Source organism: Cervus canadensis, chromosome 5 (assembly GCF_019320065.1).
Source record: "Cervus canadensis isolate Bull #8, Minnesota chromosome 5, ASM1932006v1, whole genome shotgun sequence".
In the NCBI taxonomy this organism is placed as follows: domain Eukaryota; kingdom Metazoa; phylum Chordata; class Mammalia; order Artiodactyla; family Cervidae; genus Cervus; species Cervus canadensis.
The window spans coordinates 1,673,889-1,694,134 of NC_057390.1; the positions used below are offsets into that span (position 1 = coordinate 1,673,889).

General features: G+C 39.2%; 1 protein-coding gene across 5 annotated transcripts in view; it reads left to right on the forward strand.

Annotated features, from left to right (window-relative positions):
• NPHP1 (nephrocystin 1) overlaps nucleotides 1–20,246 on the forward strand; it is a 65,666-nt gene that overhangs the window by 3,379 nt on the left and 42,041 nt on the right. For 4 of the 5 annotated variants that reach the window (XM_043467746.1, XM_043467750.1, XM_043467749.1 and 1 more), the window contains exons 2-9: nucleotides 559–632; nucleotides 4,440–4,500; nucleotides 5,508–5,632; nucleotides 13,282–13,504; nucleotides 13,831–13,932; nucleotides 17,210–17,310; nucleotides 17,635–17,677; nucleotides 18,775–18,862. In XM_043467746.1, the coding sequence (XP_043323681.1) occupies nucleotides 559–632; nucleotides 4,440–4,500; nucleotides 5,508–5,632; nucleotides 13,282–13,504; nucleotides 13,831–13,932; nucleotides 17,210–17,310; nucleotides 17,635–17,677; nucleotides 18,775–18,862 (817 nt within the window). The remainder of the gene's footprint in view (nucleotides 1–558; nucleotides 633–4,439; nucleotides 4,501–5,507; nucleotides 5,633–13,281; nucleotides 13,505–13,830; nucleotides 13,933–17,209; nucleotides 17,311–17,634; nucleotides 17,678–18,774; nucleotides 18,863–20,246) is intronic. The other variant, XM_043467747.1, reaches the window with a different exon arrangement.

The window sequence follows — 20,246 nt, forward strand, 5'->3', positions numbered from 1 at the left end:
ATAAGAAAGAATTAACTAATGATACACACAGCAGTGTATATGGAAGTATACTTCTGATATGGAAGTATCTCAGAAATATGCTGTGTGAAATGATTACACAAAAGAGTACATTCTGGGAACTTTCTGGAGTAATGGTAATTTTCTATAGGTTGATAGGGGTTTGGATTACATGGCACTTGCCAGAACTTAACAAATACAGTCTTAAGATGAAATGTGTGTTTCATTGTATGTAAAATTCACAGCAAATACTGAACTCTAGTTAGTGATACCCATGATGTATTGTTTAAGGGAAAATATACTAATGATTGTAATATTCTTTGTAATACATAAAAAATTAGATGGGTTGATGAATAGATGGATCAAAAAAGTACAGTAAAATACTAATGGCCAAACCCAGGTGGTAGGCATGTGGATGTTCACTGTTAAAGTCTTTCAGCTTTATCATGTGTTTTAAAAAATGTTCATTATAAAATATTTGGGAAAAAATTAAGATTTTATTTCCTAAGGTTATATGGGATTTAACAATGTGATATTTTAGACAGTCTCCATTTATTGTAGGTTGATGGGTTGCTTTTTGAGAGTCGACTGAAAGGAGCTCTAGAAGCAAGTAAGAGGAGAAATATATACCAAAGGTAAAGTATACTAAGTTATGTAAGCTTTGTAGAGACTGTACTTAGATTTCAGTGAGCAGTATTTACAGCATAGAAATTGAGGCATTATATTTTTTAAATTAATACAATTTCTGAAAAGACAGAGTAATAATAGGAAATAATATTGAGGTAAAAATGAATGAAATTTTTCAAAAGTATTTGGAAATATTTCTTACAGTTATCTATGTCTACCAAGTCTAAATATTGGAATAAGGTTAAATAGAGGATGACACATGTTAAAAAGAAGTAACTTACATCTATTTTGTACTTTTGTATATACCAGACAGTGTGGTCCGCACTCCAAGAATTTTTTCTTAATTAACTTTCATAATAACATCTGAAAGTTACTGAAAGTTAGTGAGCTACTCATTAATATAGATGAGAAAATTAAGGCTAACAGTGATTAATTAATATGTCTAACATTACTCAGCTATAAAACATCAAAGTGGGAAGGCAATAAAAATGTTTTCAAAGCAACAAGAAATGCAGAATTTATTTATTTAAGTACAGTTGATTTATTAATATGATGTGTTAGTTGCTGGCGTAAGGCAAAGCGATTCAGTTATAAATATTCTTTTTCAGATTCCTTTCCACTGTAGTTTATGACAAGATATTGGACATAGTTCCCTGTGCTATGCAGTAGGAGTTTGTCGTTCACCCATCCTCTGTGTGACAGTTTTCGTCTGCTGACCCCAGACTCCCGGCCCACCGCCCCCCTCCCCCCTCCTGCCCCTTGGCCGCCACCAGGCTGTTGTCTCGGTTTGTGATTCTGTCTGTTTCCTGGAAAGGTTTATTTGTGTCCCGTTTTAGATTTTACACGGATGTGATATCATACAGTGTCTGTCTTTCTCTTTCTGACTTACTTTTAGTATGATAATTCCAGGGCCATACGTGTTGCTACAAACGGCCTCATTTTATTCTTTTTAACAGCTGAGTAGTATTTCATTATATTAACATGTATGTGCCGCATCTTCTTTACCCACTCACCTTTTAGTGGATGTTGAGGTTGTGTCCATGTCTTGGCTATTGCAAATAGTGCCGCTGTGAGCATAAGGTGTATCTTTCCAAGTTCGAGCTTTCTTCAGATACACACCCAGGAGTAGGATCGCTGGATCAGGCCAGCTCTAATTTTAGTTTTTTTGAGGAACCTCCATACTGTTTTCCTCTGTGGCTTCACCAATTTATTATTCCTACCCACAGTGGAGGAGGCTCCCCCTTTTCTCCACACCCTCTCCAGCAGCTGTCTTCTTACAGACTTTTTAATGATGTCCATTCTGACCAGTGTGAGGCGATACCTCGTTTATTTTTGGTTTGCATTTCTCTAGTAATTAGCCATGTCTAGCATCTTTTCCTGTGCCTGTTGGCGATCTGTATGTCGTTTTTGCAGGAATGTCTTCTTAGGTCTTCTGCCCATTTTTTGACTGAGTGTTGGTTGTTTTGTTGGTGGTGTTGTTATTAAGTTGTATGAGCTGTGTGTATATTTTGAAAATTAAGCCCTTTTGGTTGCATTGTTTGCAAATATTTTCTCCCAGTTCATATGTTATCTTTTCATTTGTTTATGGTTTCCTTTGCTGTGCAGAAGCTTGTAAGTTTGATTAGGTTCCATTTGTTTATTTTTGCTTTTATTTTCTATTGCCTTGGTGTTATTAGACTGACCTAAGAAAACATTGGTATGGTTTATGTCAGAGAATGTTTTGCCTGTATTCTTTTCTAGAAGTTTTATGGTGTCATGTCATATTTAAGTCTTTAAACCATTTTGAGTTTATTTTTGTGTTTGGTGTGAGGGTGTGTTCCAACTTCATTGATTTACATGTGCTGTCCAGCTTTCCCAACACCACTTGCTGAAGAGACTGTCTTTTCTTCATTGTATATTCTTGCCTCCTTTGTCAAAGATTAATTGACTTTAGGTGTGTGGGTTTATTTCTAGGTTCTCTATTCTGTTGCATTGATCTATGTCTGTTTTTGTGCCAGTACCATGCTGTTTTGATTATTGTAGTTTTATACTATTGTCTGAAATCTGGGAGGGCTATGTCTCTAGCTTTGTTCTTTTTCCTCAGGGTTGTTTTGGCAATTCTGGTTCTGTATAAATTTTAAGATTATTGGTTCTAGTTCTGTGAAAAATACCATGGGTAATTTGATAGGGATTGCATGAAATCTGTAGATTGCTTTGGATAATATGGCCATTTTAATGATAATAATCCTTCCAATCCAAGAACCTGGAATTTCCAGGTGGCTCAGTGGTAAAGAATCCACCTGCCAATGTAGGAGTCACAGGAGACGCAGATTCCATCCTTGGGTCAGGGAGATCCCCTGGAGGAAGAAATGGCAACCCACTCCAATGTTTTTGCTGGGAAAATCTCATGGGTCCTGGTGGGCTACAGTCCATGGGGTTGCAAAGAGTTGGACATAACTGAGCAGCCAAGCGTGGACACAGTCCAAGAACATGATCATCTTCCCATTTCTTTGCATTATCTTTACTTTTCTTTATCCTTGTTTTATAGTTCTCAGCATATGTCTTTCACCTCCTTGGTCATTTATTCCTAAGTATTTTGTTTTTTTAATTTTATTGAAGTATAGTTGATTGTTGTGTTAATTTGTTGTGTTGATTACACTGTTGTGTTAATTTCTTCTCTACAACAAAGTGACTCAGTTACACACACACACATATATATTCTTTTTCATATTCTTTTCTGTTACGGTTTGTCACAGGATATTGACTGTAGTTCTCTGTGCTATACAGTAGGACCTTATTGTTTATCCGTCCTATATATAATAGTTTGCCTCTGCTAATCCCAAACCCCCAGTCCTTCCCTCCCCTCAGCCCTTGTCAACCCCAAGTCTGTTTTCTATGTCTGTGAGTCTGTTTTTGTATCATAGATATGTTGATTTGTATTGTATTTTAGATTCCACATAGAGTGTTTTATTTTATTTTTTGATGCAATTTTAAAAGGAATTATTATTTTTACTTTCTTGTTCTGATATTTCATTTTTTGGATAAAGAAATGCAACCAATTTCTGCATATGAATCTTGTATCCTGCTACCTTGCTGAATTTATCAGTTACAGTAGTTTTCGTGTGGAGTCTAAGGTTTTCTATATATAGTATCATGTACTTTGCATACTTTTCTCTTCCAAGTTGGATACCTTTTGTTTCTTTTTATTACCTGATGCTGTGACTGGGACTTCCAGTACTATGTTGGAGTGGTGAGAGTGGGCATCCTTGTCTTGTTCCAGATTTTAGCAGGATGGCTTTCAGCTTTTCAGCATTGAGTATTATATTGGCTACGGGTTTGTCATAAGTAGCTGTTATTATGTTGAGATATGTTCCCTCTATACCCACTTTGGTAAGAGTTTTTATAATGAATAGATGTTGAATTTTATCAAATGCTTTTTGTGCATTTGTTGAGATGATCACATGGCTTTTGTCTCTTCTTTCTTTGATGTGGCGTATCTAATTGTCTTCTGGGCTGAATCCTGGGTTTATAGAATTTTAGACCTATGGAAGCGTTTAAAAGTCCAGTGCTTTCCTTATTTTAGAATTAGGAAACTGAAGCCTGGAGTCACTTAAGTCTTCTGAGTTTTGGTTATCATACTTCATACCTTAGATCTTGCTATGAGGATCACCCAAGCTAATGAGTGGAAAGGCACTTACATATGAACTTTTAAACATCATTCATACAATAGAAATAGCCTTGCCTGCTTAAAGACTGAACATTTGATTTTATTAAAATAGCTTTTTTGGTTATGACAATTAAAAAATCAATATTTTTCTTTCTTTTTGAAAATTTAGATGTATCCAATTAAAACAGGCAATAGATGAAAATAAAAATGCTCTTCAAAAATTAACAAAAGTAAGTATTACAGTTGATCACAATATTTTTTTGAAAAATAAATCTGTTCTTACCTGAATATTTTATTAAGTGGGAGTTCCTACCCCCTAGAGTGGGTAGGTTCTTGGGTTCATATAAGTGTTGAAGTGTGAACCAGGGCCCCAGATACTGATAAAAGTTCACCTGTGATGAACTCACCCAGCACTGAGGACTTGGAAGAACTTGGAAGAAGCTATTTTTATTATTGCATTGTGTACGTTTTCTGTTTCACAGTTTAGAATTGTTTTCATTTTAATCACGCCGTGGGGAAGCAGATAATCTGGCCCCGAGGGTACGAGGTAGAGAAGCCTCCTGAGTCACCCAGCAGTGCTGAGATCGGTGACTCTGCAGAAATGGGGGGAACTAGAATTTTCTCTTGGCAATTCCATCAGGATTTCCTCTTTTAATATGAGCCTGAACTTCAGCGAAGTGTTCAGGGCCAGAGACTCAGAGAGCACTCAGCGTAGAAGGCGCATAAAAGTCATCTCTCTGCCTGTGTGTGAATCTGCTTTGCTGCATCTGAGACAAGTGCTTTCTAAGTATCTCTTCCGAATTTCTCCAGTGATGAAAAACTGGTTCAAGAGACTGACTCTAAATTGGAAAACCTAACTACTAGGGCTTGCAAAGGTGAAGCAGTTTTCCTAGTGTCTCATTGCCAGTAAGTGACAGAACTTGGACTTGGCACCTGTCTTTTTAACTCCAAAGCCAGTCCTCTGTCTGGAACCTGTCCCTTACTGACTGTAGAGGGTCTGCAATACCTAGCAACAAAACAAAACAAAAAAAATTGGAGGTATGACTTTATTATGCCATTTGATTCACATTCCAGCGTAATCTACATTTCTTTTAAACTTATTTATCTAAGATAGGCGTAGTCTCATATTGATATTTGCTTTGTCTTGTATCACCTACTGGAGTTTTTTTTCTATTACAATAAGTGTAATAAAAAATTAATTTTTTTTTTAGTGAAGTAGACTTATATTCTCTCATAGGCTGATGAACCTGCACCAGTGGGAAATTATCATCAGAAGAAAGAAGAGGAGCACCATCTTTTGGATAAGCTTACCCACCAACTGCAGGAGCTTGCCGTGTCCATAAGCAGAGAAAATGGCACTGAGTAAGCACCCTTCCTTTCTTCCTTTCAAATATTATATCACCAACAGCTTAAATGTTTTATTCAGAATAAAGTCGTATATAGATGAAAACTGTAACAGTATTATCTGTCAACAGTTACTTATTGTATATAGGAGAAAGTGTGAGCTTCCTGGAGAGATGTAAAGAAGTAGAAGCCATAATCTCTCAGATAATTCATGAGCTAGTTGGGGGAGCAAAACAGAGATGTGAAAAGCTCAATAAACAGACGTTAGAAAATAAGGGTCATGCCTTTAATGTCAGGGTTGATGTGTAAAAACAAAATTATCTGAATTATTTATTTGCTTATTTCCTCCTTTTATAAATATTCTTTTAAAAATGGAAGCAGAAACATGCATTCTTTTCCTGATGGAGTGGATGTCAGTAATAGGCTTTGTAAAGTGGAAAGAGAACTTGACGGTGTAAACAAACCCAGTTCATAGGGAGATAAAAAGGGAAAAGTCAACTATTTAGACTCTTCAAATGCTGTTCCCATACTTTTACACTGTATTCTCGGGGAAAAAACACTAAAGAATATACTATTAGGTTTCTAGAATTTCCATTGATCTCCAGTACTGAGAATGACAAAGTGGCTGGTATTGGACTTAACCTACCTACCAAAAAAACGCTGTAGAATCGGGACAAAATATACAAAATGTCTGTCTGAACTCACTGAACATCAACTGAGCAGGGCTGATGTCCTTAATACAGAGAGACACAAGAGGTGACTCCTGTATTCACCCAGACCGTCTCCCTGGCCATAGTTTATGGGCTGTGTGTGATGCAGGAAGGTAGATCGCAGACAGGGAGCAGCAGTCTCTCTGGGCTCCAGAGATCAAATTCTGGAGTTGCTGGGACCTAGTGGCCCAGTGGTTAAGACTTTACCTTCCAGCGCAGGGAGCTGAGATCCCACATGTCTTGGGGCCAAAAGCCCAAAACATAAAACATAAACAATATTGTAACAGTTTCAATAAATGATCCACATAAAAAAAGAAAAGGTCTTAAAATTTCTGGAGTTGCTGAGGCTACTGGGACATGTGGGGAGAGGGAAAAGACTTGCAGAGAGACAACTCCAGAAATCTGAGGGGACTCCTGGGTTACACAGAGCTTGATTCCAGAAGGCCTGGCAGAAAGCACCTGCTGGGAGACTGAGAGCTTAAAAGATTCTGGAGGTCACAGAATCCTGGAAAAATGTTGGGGTTTATACCCAGCTAGAGTAGAGAGACCTTGGTGAATGCTTCATGCATCTGGCTAGAGAGCATGTAAGACCCATGTCTAGGAGTAAGGAATACACTCTAATATTCAAAACTGTGATCTTGGATACAGACAAAACTGATGGAAATCTTTCCCAACAAAACCTAAAACCAGACCTTAACATAAAAAGATAACAGGACAAAATTCACTGCTCATTAGAGGATGACAACATAATCCAGAGTCTCTAAATATCATCCACAATGTGCAATAATTATTAAAAATAATGACTAGAAATGCAAAAAAAGTAGGGGAAAATAAATAATAGATAATTAAGCAGTAACAGTAAATAAAAACAGACCCAGATCTGAACTAGATAGTAGAGTAATCTGACTGGGATTTCTAAACAATATGATTAATATGTTAAAAAAAATAGAAGAAAAGATGGATGAAATGGGAAAAAAAAGAATACTTTAAGAGAATTCAAATGTAGAAAATAATCAAATGAACATTCTACAACTGCAAAATATAATGTCTGATAGAATAATGGCTGAGAACTTTCTAAGTCTGATTCAATATATAGCTTCAAAAAGGTGGAAAATGTCTTATAATAAAGAGAAAAAATAATCAGTGGAAGCCTCGGTGACCCAGATGTGAAAATTAGCACACCAGAACTATCAAAGATCTATTTTCAATGTGTTAAGGAATTTGTTGGAGAGATAGGCAGATTGGTTGATTAGAGAGGATCTTAAGCAGAGAAATGAAAACTAATACAGACCAAAATGAAAACTCTGAAGCTAAAAAACACAGTATATAAAATTTTTTAAAAAATTGGTGGTTTGATGGATAACTGGATATAGTAGAGGAAAAGATTAGCGGACCCAAACTCTGAGCAGTGAAAACCTTCCAAACTCGCGCACAAAAAGAAAAAAAGAATGCAAAGAACAGAACAGAAGCATGGCTTAGGGCATGGTCAGAAGTTACAACCCGTGTGTAACAGAAGTCCCAGAAGCCGAGGGGAGAGAAAATGGAGCACAGGGAATATTTAAGTGAAATTGTAATTGAGGTTTTAAAAAGTTATTGATTCAGTGATCCAAGAACCTCAGACAACCCCAAAGAATAAACATACAGTAACTACACATAGGTGCATCAGTTAAACTGCTGAAAACTAAACGTAATGGAAAATCACAAAAGCAGCCAGGGAAGTAAACATGTACAGGCAGACAATTCAAATTAAAATTGATATCTTGTTAGAAAAAAATACAAGTCAGAGGATAATGCGGGGACATCATAAAAGAATTGAAAGGAAAAAAAATCTGTCAACCCAGAATTCTGTATAGAGCAAAAGTATCTTTTAGAAATTAAAGTGGAATGAAGACATTTTCCCAGGGTTGGAGGAGCCTGGTGGGCTGCTGTCTATGGGGTCGCACAGAGTCGGACACGACTGAAGTAATTTAGCAGCAGCAGAAGACATTTTCAGAGAAACAACAGCTGAGGAAATCTGTCAGACAATAACTGAGGAATTTGCTATAGGAAGTCCTTCCGGCTAGAAGGAAATAATCCCAGATGAAAACTTGGATCTGCAAAAAGGAATGAAAAGCCCTGGTATGTGGGTAAACAGAAAAGACTATTTTTCTTCTCTAAATGTCTTTTTAAAAAACACTTGATTGTGTAAAGCAAAATATACATTTGAGAATTTATAATACACAGTCAGTTTTCATTATTTGCAATACTTATACCCCACAAAATTGCTGCAGACCCTGAATAGTGAATACTACACTGCAGCTTCTAGGAGAAGCTAGGTTCCTACTGAAGCAGTGAACAAAATGTTTTTTGTCAACTGAGTAATATACATCCTTGTTTTTTGTGTGTTTCTGTGTAAAGATACCTTATTTAATGTATGTTACTGATTCATTAATATTGAACTCCGCCAACAGCCCCGTGATTTATGCCTGAAGAAGTCTAATAGTAACACACTAATTTTCTCCACTAGGCACATCACAGCTTTCTTCTGGTTGGGACCACTACATAGCATTTCAGCACTGTATTTGGGGGCCATTTAAGATAGCATAAATGGGTTGCAAGTAAAAGATTGGAAAAAGATATTCCATATTTACCCTAGCCAAAACAAAGGTGATGCAGTTACAGTAATATCAGGGGAAATAGACTTTAAGGTCAAAACTAATTTAATAGATTAAGACATTTTATAGTAATAAAAGGACCAATTCAATAGGAAGAAATTATCCTTAATGTGTAGGCACCTAATAGGCGCTTTACAACATATAAAGCAAAAATTGCTAGTACTACAGGGAAGCTGACGATATAATCCACAAATCTTAACCACCTAATTAAAAATGTATTTGTAGAACACTGTATCCCACTAGGTAATACGCATCTCTTCCAAGCGCATATATAACATTAACCAAAATGAATCATAATGGACCATGCAGCAATTATCAACAAATGTCAGAGGATTGAAATCATGCAGCAATTTTGGTGACTTGGAATTACATTAAAACTCAATGACAATCCAAAACTAATACAATGGTGAATGTCAATTCTATCTTAGTTAAAGAAAAAAAAAACTCAAATGACAGAGAAATAAATAAAAATCTCCAAATGTTTGCAAATTAAATCACATACTTCTGGGACTTCCCTGATAGCTCAGTGGTTAAGAATCTGCCGTGCAACACAGGGGATGTGGGATTAATTCCTGGTCGGGGAACTAAGATTTCCTATGTAACTACTGAACCCACATGCTCCAGAGCCCATGTGCCTCAACAAAAGGTCCCATATAGCATGACAAAGTATTCCATGTGCCTAAACGTAAGACCCAATGCAGCCAAATAAATAAATAATTAAAAAAGAGTCACACACTTCTATATAACCTAAAGATCAAAGAAAATATCACAGTGGAAAACTAAATATTTTGAACGATAATAAAAATGCAGTTGTGGGCTGCAGCTAAAGCAGTGCTTAGAGGGAAATTTATGGCTTTAAATGCAACATTTAGAAAAGAAAATTTGAAAATCATCTACTAAATTTTCCAACTGAAGAAGCCAGAAAAAGAACAGCAAATTAAACCCAAGGAAAATAGAAATAAGGAAATAATAAAAATAAGAGAGAAAACTGAATAATAAACTGACATATAGTAGATAAAATCAATAAACCAAAAGTTAGTTCTTTAGAAAAAGTAATTAAATGAGTAAATTCCTAGCAAGACTGGTCAAGAAAAGAGAAAGAGGGAAAACACTAGCAAAAAACAAGGATGAAAACTAACCACTCAGAGCCTACAGAAATTTAAGATACTGTGAAGATGCTATGAAATACTTTATGCCAATAAATTTGAAAATACAGATGAAATAAGTTCCTTGAAAAATAAAATGTACTCAAATTGACAAGATGAATCGAAAATCTTAATAATCCTACCAAAAGATCTACTAAAGAAGTTGAATGTATAATTAAAACCCTTTCCACAGAATAAATCCTCAGGTTGTTTCACTGACACAAATTTCTGCAACAATTGAGTAAGACATAGTACCAGTATTATGAAATCTTTCCAGAGAACAGAAAAAGAAACATTTCCAAATCATTTTATGAGCATTATGAAAAGTGAAAGTGTTAGTTGCTCAGTTGTGTCCAACTCTGTGACCCCTTAGACAGTAGCCCGTCAGGCTTCTCTGTCTATGGGATTTCCCAGGCAAGAATACTGGAGTGGGTAGCTATTCCCTTCTCCAGGAGATCTTCCTGACCCAGGGATCGAATCTGGTTCCCCCTCATCGCAGGCAGACTCTGTACTGTCTGAGTCACCAGGGAAGCTCAATATCAAGACATGATAAAAATATTATAAATAGAAGGCCTAATGAGCAAATGCACAAATGCAATATAAGATGCTAGCAAATGAAATCCAGGGCACATAAAAGTGACAGTCCATCATGACTAAGTGGGATTTATTCTAGAATGCAAGATTAGTTTAATATTTATTTTTACTTCTTTAGCTGTGTGTTTCTTGGTTACAGCACTCAGGGAGCTTTGATCTTCCTGTGGTGTGCTCTCAGCTGCAGCATGTGGCATCTATTAATAGTTCCCCGAGCTAGGATCAAACCTTGGCACCCTGCATTGGGAACGCCCCAGTGGACCACCAAGGAAGTCCCTGCAAGATTAGATTAACATTGAAACAATCAGTAATTGAAATTTACTGTATTAGCATAATAAAGAAGAGTCATTTGGCTAGTTTTATGGTTAGCAATGTCTATTTGCATCAAAGTATTGTTGTTGTTGTTTTTTTCATTTATTTTTATTAGTTGGAGGCTAATTAGTGGTTTTTGCCATACATTGACATGAATCAGCCATGGATTTACATGTGTTCTCCATCCCGATCCCCCCTCCAGCCTCCCTCCCCACCCCATCCCTCTGGGTCTTCCCAGTGCACCAGCCCCGAGCACTTGTCTCATGCATCCAACCTGGACTGGTGATCTGTTTCACCCAAGATAATATACATGTTTCAATGCTGTTCTCTCAGAACATCCCACCCTCACCTTCTCCCACAGAGTCCAAAAGTCTGTTCTGTACATCTGTGTCTCTTTTTCTGTTTTGCATATAGTGTTATCGTTACCATCTTTTTAAATTCCATATATATGCGTTACTATACTGTATTGGTCTTTATCTTTCTGGCTTACTTCACTCTGTATAATGGGCTCCAGTTTCATCTATCTCATTAGAACTGATTCAAATGAATTCTTTTTAATGGCTGAGTAATATTCCATGGTGTATATGTACCACAGCTTCCTTATCCATTCGTCTGCTGATGGGCATCTAGGTTGCTTCCATGTCCTGGCTATTATAAACAGTGCTGAGATGAACATTGGGGTGCACGTGTCTCTTTCAGATCTAATTTCCTCAGTGTGTATGCCCAGCAGTGGGATTGCTGGGTCATATGGCAGTTCTATTTCCAGTTTTTTAAGGAATCTCCACACTGTTCTCCATAGTGGCTGTACTAGTTTGCATTCCCACCAACAGTGTAAGAGGGTTCCCTTTTTTGCATCAAAGTATTGTTAGCTGCTCTGTCCTGTCCATTGTGTCTGTCTTGTCCAGACTCTTTGAGACCCCATGAACTGTATCCCACCAGGCTTCTCTGTCCATGGAATTCTCCAGGCAAGTATACTGGAGTGGTTGCCATACCCTTCTCCAAGGGATCTTCCCGACCCAGGGATTGAACCCAAGTCTCATGTCTCCTGCACTGGCAAGTGGGTTCTTTACCACTAGTGCCACCTGGGAAGCCCTATCCTTTTCTGCTTTGCCCAAAACTCCAGGATTCCATTCGGCACCGATATACAGAGAAGCTGAGTTTCAGGCTTCCTTAGTTTATGCTATTTCATGCCTCACTTTTAATAACCATCTATGTGTTTAGCTTTTCTTCCAAGTCTCCATGGAGCGTGATCATCTTTCTCAGAGCAGGTCAGATCACGCCCTTCCCTGCCTTCATTTCTAGGGAACACCTTAAAAATAAAGCTCACACAGTCTGCGTTTTGCTCATCTGTTTTCCACCTCATCTATTGCTCATTCCTCCCAGACCTCTTCCTACCATTCCTGAGCTACTTGAGGTTCCTTCTTTTCCAGCCTTCTTCCTCCACTCCTTTCCCTACCTTTTTACCACCCCCCTTTACCTGATTAATTCCAGCTCATCCATCAAGTCCTAACTCTAAGCCTTTCCTGATCCCCACCGTGCAGTCTAGGTTAGGTGCCCATCTTCTGTGTTTCCCTGGTATGCTGTATTTACCTCTACTGCAGCATCTGTTGAACTATACTGTAAGTATCCGTCTGCTAGATTGCCTCATTGTTCTCCCGGAAAACAGGGAATTGTCTGCTTTACCTTTGTTTCTACTGTGTCTGACATGGAAACTGACAGGTAACATCATGATCATCGTCACTGCCAACTTTTATTGAGAACTTGCTGTGGTCAGACACTGTCCAAGTTTGTAACTCCTCTAATCTTCATGAGGACCTTATGAGGCAGGTTCTGTTATTATCTCTACTTTACCAATGAGAAATGGAGAGTCTAAAAGAAATGTACCCAAGACCAATCAACGAAGAGGAGATAGAACCAGAATTTCATCTCAGAATCCATGCTCTAACCACTGTGCAATAACGCTCAAGCAGCATTTGCTGAATGGATGAATCCAGGACTTAAATTGAAGTCTCCTGGCCTCCAGACCAGCACCTGCTCCACCACGTCAACACACTCCTCAGACACTTTAACTCCTCCATTACTCTCAGGTCATGTATTCCTTGCTAGATGGTAAAAACTGTTAGTTGTACTTTCCCTTTATGTTTCTTTTCAATTTGCCTGTTATAAATATGGGCAGGTTCTTCTGTATATAGAAGTTATACTTGATCTGTTCTTCTGCGTTACTTCTAGTGATCCTCATCAATTACTTTTTCCAGAACTGGGGCACTTACTGAAAGAGAGGAAGAGGAGAATTCTGCTGAGGAAGATGAAGAAGACGACGACGAAGAAGAAAGCGCAGAAAGTGGGGGTGAGGATGAAGAAACAGAAGAGGAAGAGGAAGAGAAACAGGAAGGCGAATCTCACCCAGAGGCCACAAGTGGAGAGTACATTGCTCTTGGAGATTTTATGGCTCAGCAAGTGGGAGACCTTACGTTTAAAGTAAGTAGAAACAAACTGGAAGCAAACCTAAGGATAAATTTGCATACCTAACAGAGTAAGAGAACTCTACCTATATATCTGGATTAGAGATTCCTGATATTAACTTTTTAAAGACTCAGTCTGTTTAAATAAAATAAGGGATAATTATGATTTACAAACAGTAGTTGTAAAATTCTTTTATCAAAGTTACCTGGTAGTAAAATGGTAAGAAAAAAAAAAAGAGTAGATGCTCCCCTCGTTTTGAAAATACAATAGTTTTAGTGTTGATAATTCTGAGCTTAGGGGTAAATTCTAATTAAAATGTTTTACTTTTATTTTGCCTTAAGAAAGGGGAAATTCTTTGTATAATCAAAAAAAACTCTGATGGTTGGTGGATGGCTAAGAATGCCAAAGGAAACAAAGGCCTTATTCCGAAAACCTACCTGGAGGTTAGTCTTTTTTGTTTATTCTTTCCTTTTTCTCCTTTAAGACTTTTTTTTTCTTTTATAATAAAACACTAAGTTGTATTCTTTGATCAGTTGGCTAGTGAATGACTTAAGATATAGAATTTGCTTCAATTTTAGAGGATCAGAGCATGGGAAAAATTTGGGGCTTCCCTGGTGGCTCAGCGGTAAAAGAATCTGCCTGCCAATGCAGAAGACATGGGTTTGATCCTTGGGCTGGGAATATTCCCTGAAGAAGGAAATGGCAACCCACTCCATTGTTCTTTCCTGGGAAATCCCATGGACAGAGGAGCCTGGCAGGCTACAGTCCACAGGGTCACAGAAAGTCGGACATGACTTGGTTGGTGACTAAACAGTAGTTATAGTGGTCTGCTCTGATGTCGGTGAGCTGTAGCATGGACAGAGGAGCCTGGCGGGCTACAGTCCATGGGGTCACACAGCGTGGGACAGGACTGCGTGACTAAACAGTAATCACAGTGACCCGCTCATATGCAGGTGAGCTCCAGCATACTGAGTGACTGAGCAGGAATCATAGTGACCTGCTCTTGTGCAGGGGAGCTCCCGCATACTGAGAGACCGAGCAGGAATCATAGTGACCCGCTTTTATGCAGGTGAGCTCCAGCGTGTCGTCACACAGTGAAGATGCTCTGTGGGTTCGTCTTGATCATAAAAATGAATAGACATTTATTTTTTGTTGTGAAAGAAAACTGCAGTTAACTTTTCTTACCTTCCACAAATACATGATCCTTTCTAAGATGTGAACAGTGTATATGCATGTTGGTTGCCTAGTTCTTTCATATTTCATAGTATGGCATGGTCATTTGCTGTCCCATATATATAGATCAGTGCTGTTCAGTACAAGTATAATGCAAACCACAAATGTAATTTAAAATTTTCTAGTAACCACACTGAGATGTCTTGTTTTTCCTCATACCACTTCTGACACTAGCTGTGTGGGGGGTTTTTTTGACACCAGATACATGTTGTTTTTCACACTGTTTTTTTGAAGCCAACCAGGTATCCAACAATGCATTTCACTTCTGGCACCAACTCCTGGACTTAGCACAGACCCCACGAGATAAGGGCGCAGTCCCGCAAGACTGCCCCACTTTGGGGGCTTCCCTGATCGTCCAGTGGTTAAGAGTCTGCCTACCAATGCAGGGGATGCAGGTTCAAGCTATGCCTCAACTTATATTTAAGTTATATATAACTTATATGTAAAGTATACCACCACTACTTAACCCACACTTATGAACCTGAAAACCAAATCTACTGAGTACCCGTGCTCTGCAATGAGAGAACCCACCACAGTGAGAAGCCCACACACTGCAAGTAGAGATTAGCCCCCGCTCACAGTGAAGATTCAGCACAGCCAAAATTCAGTCAATCAGTGAATCAACCAGTAAATAAAATATTTTAAAAGTTGCTTGGACAGAGGGGCCTGGCAGGCTACAGTTGACGAGGTCGCAGAGAGACGCAGCTGAGCAGAGCAGCAGCAGCAGTCTATAGCTTGAAGTGACATTGCATGGAGGCTGGGGTTAACTTCCATTAGAGCTAAAGACCTCCAAACTGTGGCCTAACTAAGGTAGACGCACGTTTCTCTTGCATATGGAGGAAGCGTGGAGATGGGCAGACAAGGGATGGCAAGGCCCTACCTCATATTTTACTCAGGTCTTCCCTGGTGGCTCAGTGGTAAAGAATCCACCTGCCAGTGCAGAAGACACAGGTTCGACCCCTGGGTCGGGAAGATTCCCTGGAGAAGGAGATGGCCACTCACTCTGTCTATGGGATTTTCTTACCTGGAAATCCCGTGGACAGAGGAGCCTGGTGGGCTACAGTCCATAGCGTTACAAAAGAGTCTGACATGACAGCAATTAAACAACAGAAGCAATATTTTACTCTGTGGTTAGGTGCCATCAGCTGTCCCTAGGGTTGTTATCTCTTTAGGTTGGCAGCTATATCTTTGAACAATTCCAAGCAGAGAGAGAGGAGAAGTGAGGAAGAAGTCAAAAGGCAAGAGCTGCAGTCTTTTATAGAAGGTTTCCTGGAAGTTACACAAAAAGCTTCCAGTTATATCTCCTGGATCAGCATTTAGTTTCTTGACAACACCTAGCTGTGAGGAGGGCTTGGAAAATGTAGTTTTCTTAGGTTGCGTGCATGCTCAGTTATGTCCGAATCTTTGCAACTCCATGGACTGTAACCTATCAAGCTCCCCGTCTGTGGGACCTTCCAGGCAAGGATACTGGAGTGGGTTGCCATTTCCTTCTCCAGGGGATCTTTCTGACCCAGGGATCAAACCCACATCTCTCCTGCATTGGCAGGAGGATTCTTTACCACTGAGCCACCCGGGAAGCCCCTTTTAGCTTGATTCATTGCTATAATCAGGGACTCTTGGAAAAGAAGAACCTGCGTTGTGATCAGTCTGCACATAACCCTGTCCCATTATTCCCCTTAAATAAATTCCTAGATGCTCATTGCTGCTGCAAAGGGTTTACACCTGGGTATATTGATAGAATTTGCCATTTTGCAAATTAGGCAAGTTATTCTTATTTGGACTCCCATCCCTAGCAGCTGAGAATATTTGTTTGTCTGCACACTTGCCACTGATGGCTATCATCAGTCTTTTTGCCAAAGTGAGGACCAAAAACAAAATGGGCTCATTATTGTTTTTTACTTGCATTTATTGTATTGCTAGTGAGGTTGAGTGTCATTTCACTTGCTTTATTTATTTCTATTTATTCTTTGAAATTTGCCTTTTTAATTCATTTTTCAAAGGGATTTTTGAAAATTGTATTGCTATGGCAGAGTTTTTGTGTTATCTTATAATAAGGATATTAAGCCTTGGAAACTTGAAGCAGATACCGTCTTTGTTGACTTTCAACCAGATTTACCTTTAGGTAGTTAAATCTGTCAGTGTTCCATTTATGATTTTTGGTTTTGCTATCATGAGTGGAAAGGATTCCCCCATCTCAAGATTATTTTCTTCTAACACTTCTGTAGTTCTTTTATTTATATCTTTTCTTCTATTTTTACATTTGAATCAGTTCCATCTGGCACTTATGTTAATTAAACTTGTTCTCTACCTTTATCCTTGTACTTTTTTTCAAATAATGACATCATTATTTGAGCTTTTATCCACTGATTTTTGATATGTCTGTCATATACTAAATCCCTACCTACATTCAGATCTTTCTGAAAGTACATTTATTGGTTGATTTTCCCATTAGGTAAAAGGCACTTCATATTTCATACTATTTTTCAGCCCTATAATAAAGAAGAAGGCCAAGAATCAAGTGAAGAAAGCAGTGAAGAAGATACAGAGGTAGGGGATGAAGCAGCAGAAGGAGCAGAAGTCAAGCAAAGGTAAAATGGTGTGAGGGGACATAAAAGCAGGTTCATGAAATGTTTTATTTGTTTATCTTTACTATTATAAATAATGGAAGAATTTCTTGAAATGGAAACAACTTATAGTTTGGGAGCTTTTCTCATTACCATTTGCTTAAAGGTCATTACAACTTTAACTTTGTGGTTACTTTTAGCATGTGATAGTATTCTTAGTTTCATGTAGCAGTGTTAGATTGTCAGAAGATACAATGATATACTTTGTTCTTTGATTAATGAAGTTCTCTGACTGAGTGAACAGGCATAAACTTTCCCTGCACTCACCTAGCTACTCTGTCTCCCTAGAACCGATTCTCACTGGAGTGCTGTCCGGAAAGCCATCTCAGAGGTTGGTATCTCCTGTCTTATTAATGGGGCTTCCCTGGTGGCTCAGTGCTTATCTGCCTGCAGTGCAGGAGACGTATGTTCTATCCCTGGGTTGGGATGATCCTCTGGAGGAGGGCATGGCAACCCACTGCAGTATTCTTGCCTGGAGAACCCCATGGACAGAGGAGCCTGGCAGACTATAGTCCATGGGGTCACAAAGAGTTGGACACGATCGAGCGACTAACACTTGCACTTTTCACTTCATCTTATTAATAACGCCTCATTTTGTTACCTAATAGTTCTGATAAGAGTTCAGATTCAAAACAACTTTAAATGAAAGCGTTGGATCTTAAGTGGGTACAGGGCCTGGAATGCACAGAACATTGATACACACCTCTGGTTTAGTAAGTCTGTACTCTGAGTAACATTTCCCATTAAGTCTTTTCTGTTCAGAAGAGTAGATTTGAGGGCTTGGAAATGTCTCACCTTGATTCTGCTTGAATTTTCTATCATTTGGGTAAAGACAATTGTTAATTTTAGTTTTGTAACATTTAAAAATTCCAAAAAGCTCAAAAAAGTAAGAAGCTACCCATAATCCTATCATTTAAAAAGTTACATAATGAAATGAAACCCCACTCCTTCCATAGGTAATCACCACTAACTGTTTAGTAAATATATCCTTTCTGGGATTTTTACTGTATTTATTATTTATGGACATGGGTGCATGTGTATGTACATTATATATATACACACACACACACAAAGCCATTCATTCTTCAGTGCACATCAGGTCATGGTATCAGCTCATCTGTGACATGGCGCACTCCCTTGTGGGGCTGGACAGGCCATTTTGACAGGAACCACGCAGAAGCAGCCGGTCTAAATCGCAGAGGTCGGCTCCCGGAGCACTGCATGGGGCTTAGAGCCTTGGGAAAGGCCAGGTATCAGCGATGGCATCGTCTCATAATTGGGGGTTAAACTGCTGTATTCTCCCACTAAAGTCTGGACATTGTATTTTTGTTTTGGGAGTTGTAGTTGCTATAGTAATAAAGAGCGTATTCTAGAGGTGAGAAACCCTGAATGAAAGCAAGCAAGTCAATTTTGTTTTACTCTCTTCAGCAGATAGACACTGTTGATGTGTTGACCACGATGGGAGCTGTTCCTGCCGGGTTCAGGCCTTCCACCCTCTTCCAGCTCCTGGAGGAAGGTACAGGTGTCCATCAACCAGACAGACTTTGAGTGAAGCCGTCATGGTTTACATCTAACTTTTCTGGCACAGCCAGAGAAGGTTGTTGCTAAAGATGTTGGATCTCACATCTCTTGGATGCTCATCTTGCCCCTCATCTTGCCGTGACAGGAGGAGGGAGCCCTGATCCTATCAGAAGCCAAGCCCCCTTTCATTTATTTCAGAAGCAGGACTCGCAGTGAGCACCCCTCTCCTGTATCTGCTGCCTGCTCTCCCCTCCCCCACCGGCTCCTTGCCTCAGCAATAGTCCAAGCACCACCTCTGTGAACCAGCCCCGCTCAGCCCTATCCCACTCTGGCTGAAGCCTCCCTTTCTCTGCTTTTCTTCACATCAAGACTTTCCCCAAGAGTTATCTCTATTCACTGTTTCTATTTTCTTATTCATTCTTGGATTGCCCTGTATTTGGCACCATTTGTTCATAAGCTCGTTTTATTTTTAAATATTTATTCATTTATTTGGCTATACCAGGTCTTAGTTGCAGCATGCAGGATCTTTGATCTTCATTACAATATTCAAGATCTTTTTAGTTTTGACACGTGAGGCGTTCAGTAGCAGCATGCAGGGTCTAGTTCCCTGACCAGGGATTGAATGCAGAATGCCCACGTTGGGAATTTGGAGTCTTAGCTCATTTTAAACAGCAGCGATTTTGGGGAGAGGCTCACCTGTATTCTCTGAGTTGTTATCTATGTAGGGACTGCTTTGAGGCTCCTCTGTTGGGAGGCTCTTCTCCGTGCCCCGCAAACACCCACCTCCTCCTCATGCTTCTATCTCAGGATAAAACGCCACCTTCCCAGAGACACCTTCCTTGTAGGTTCTCCTACTCTCATCCATGTCAGTACCCTTTATAGGTCTAAGTCAGCTTATAATTATTTTATCTAGTCTTTTGTCTACCTGTTTTTCTTAATTATTTTCGCCCACTGAGCTGTAAGCTCATGGGGGCAGGGGACGTGTTTCTCTGATTCACCTTTGTGTTTCCAGTTTCTAGCACAGCAGATTTGTTGTTATTGTTCGGTTACTAAGTCATGTCTGACTCTGCGATCCCCTGGATTACAGCCCGCCAAGGCTCTCCTGTCCTTCGCTATCTCCTGGAATTTGCTCAGATTCATGTCCATTGAGTCGGTGATGCCATCCAACCATCTCATCCTCTGTCACTCCTTTCTCTTGCCTTCAATCTTTCCCAGCATCAGGGTCTTTTTCATTGAATCAGCTCTTCGTGTCAGGTGGCCAATGTATTGGGGCTTCAGCTTCAGCATCAGTTCTTCCAGTGAATATTCAGGATTGATTTCGTTTAGGATGGACTGGTTTGATCTCCTTGCCGTTAAGGGACTGTCTGGGAATAGATTTT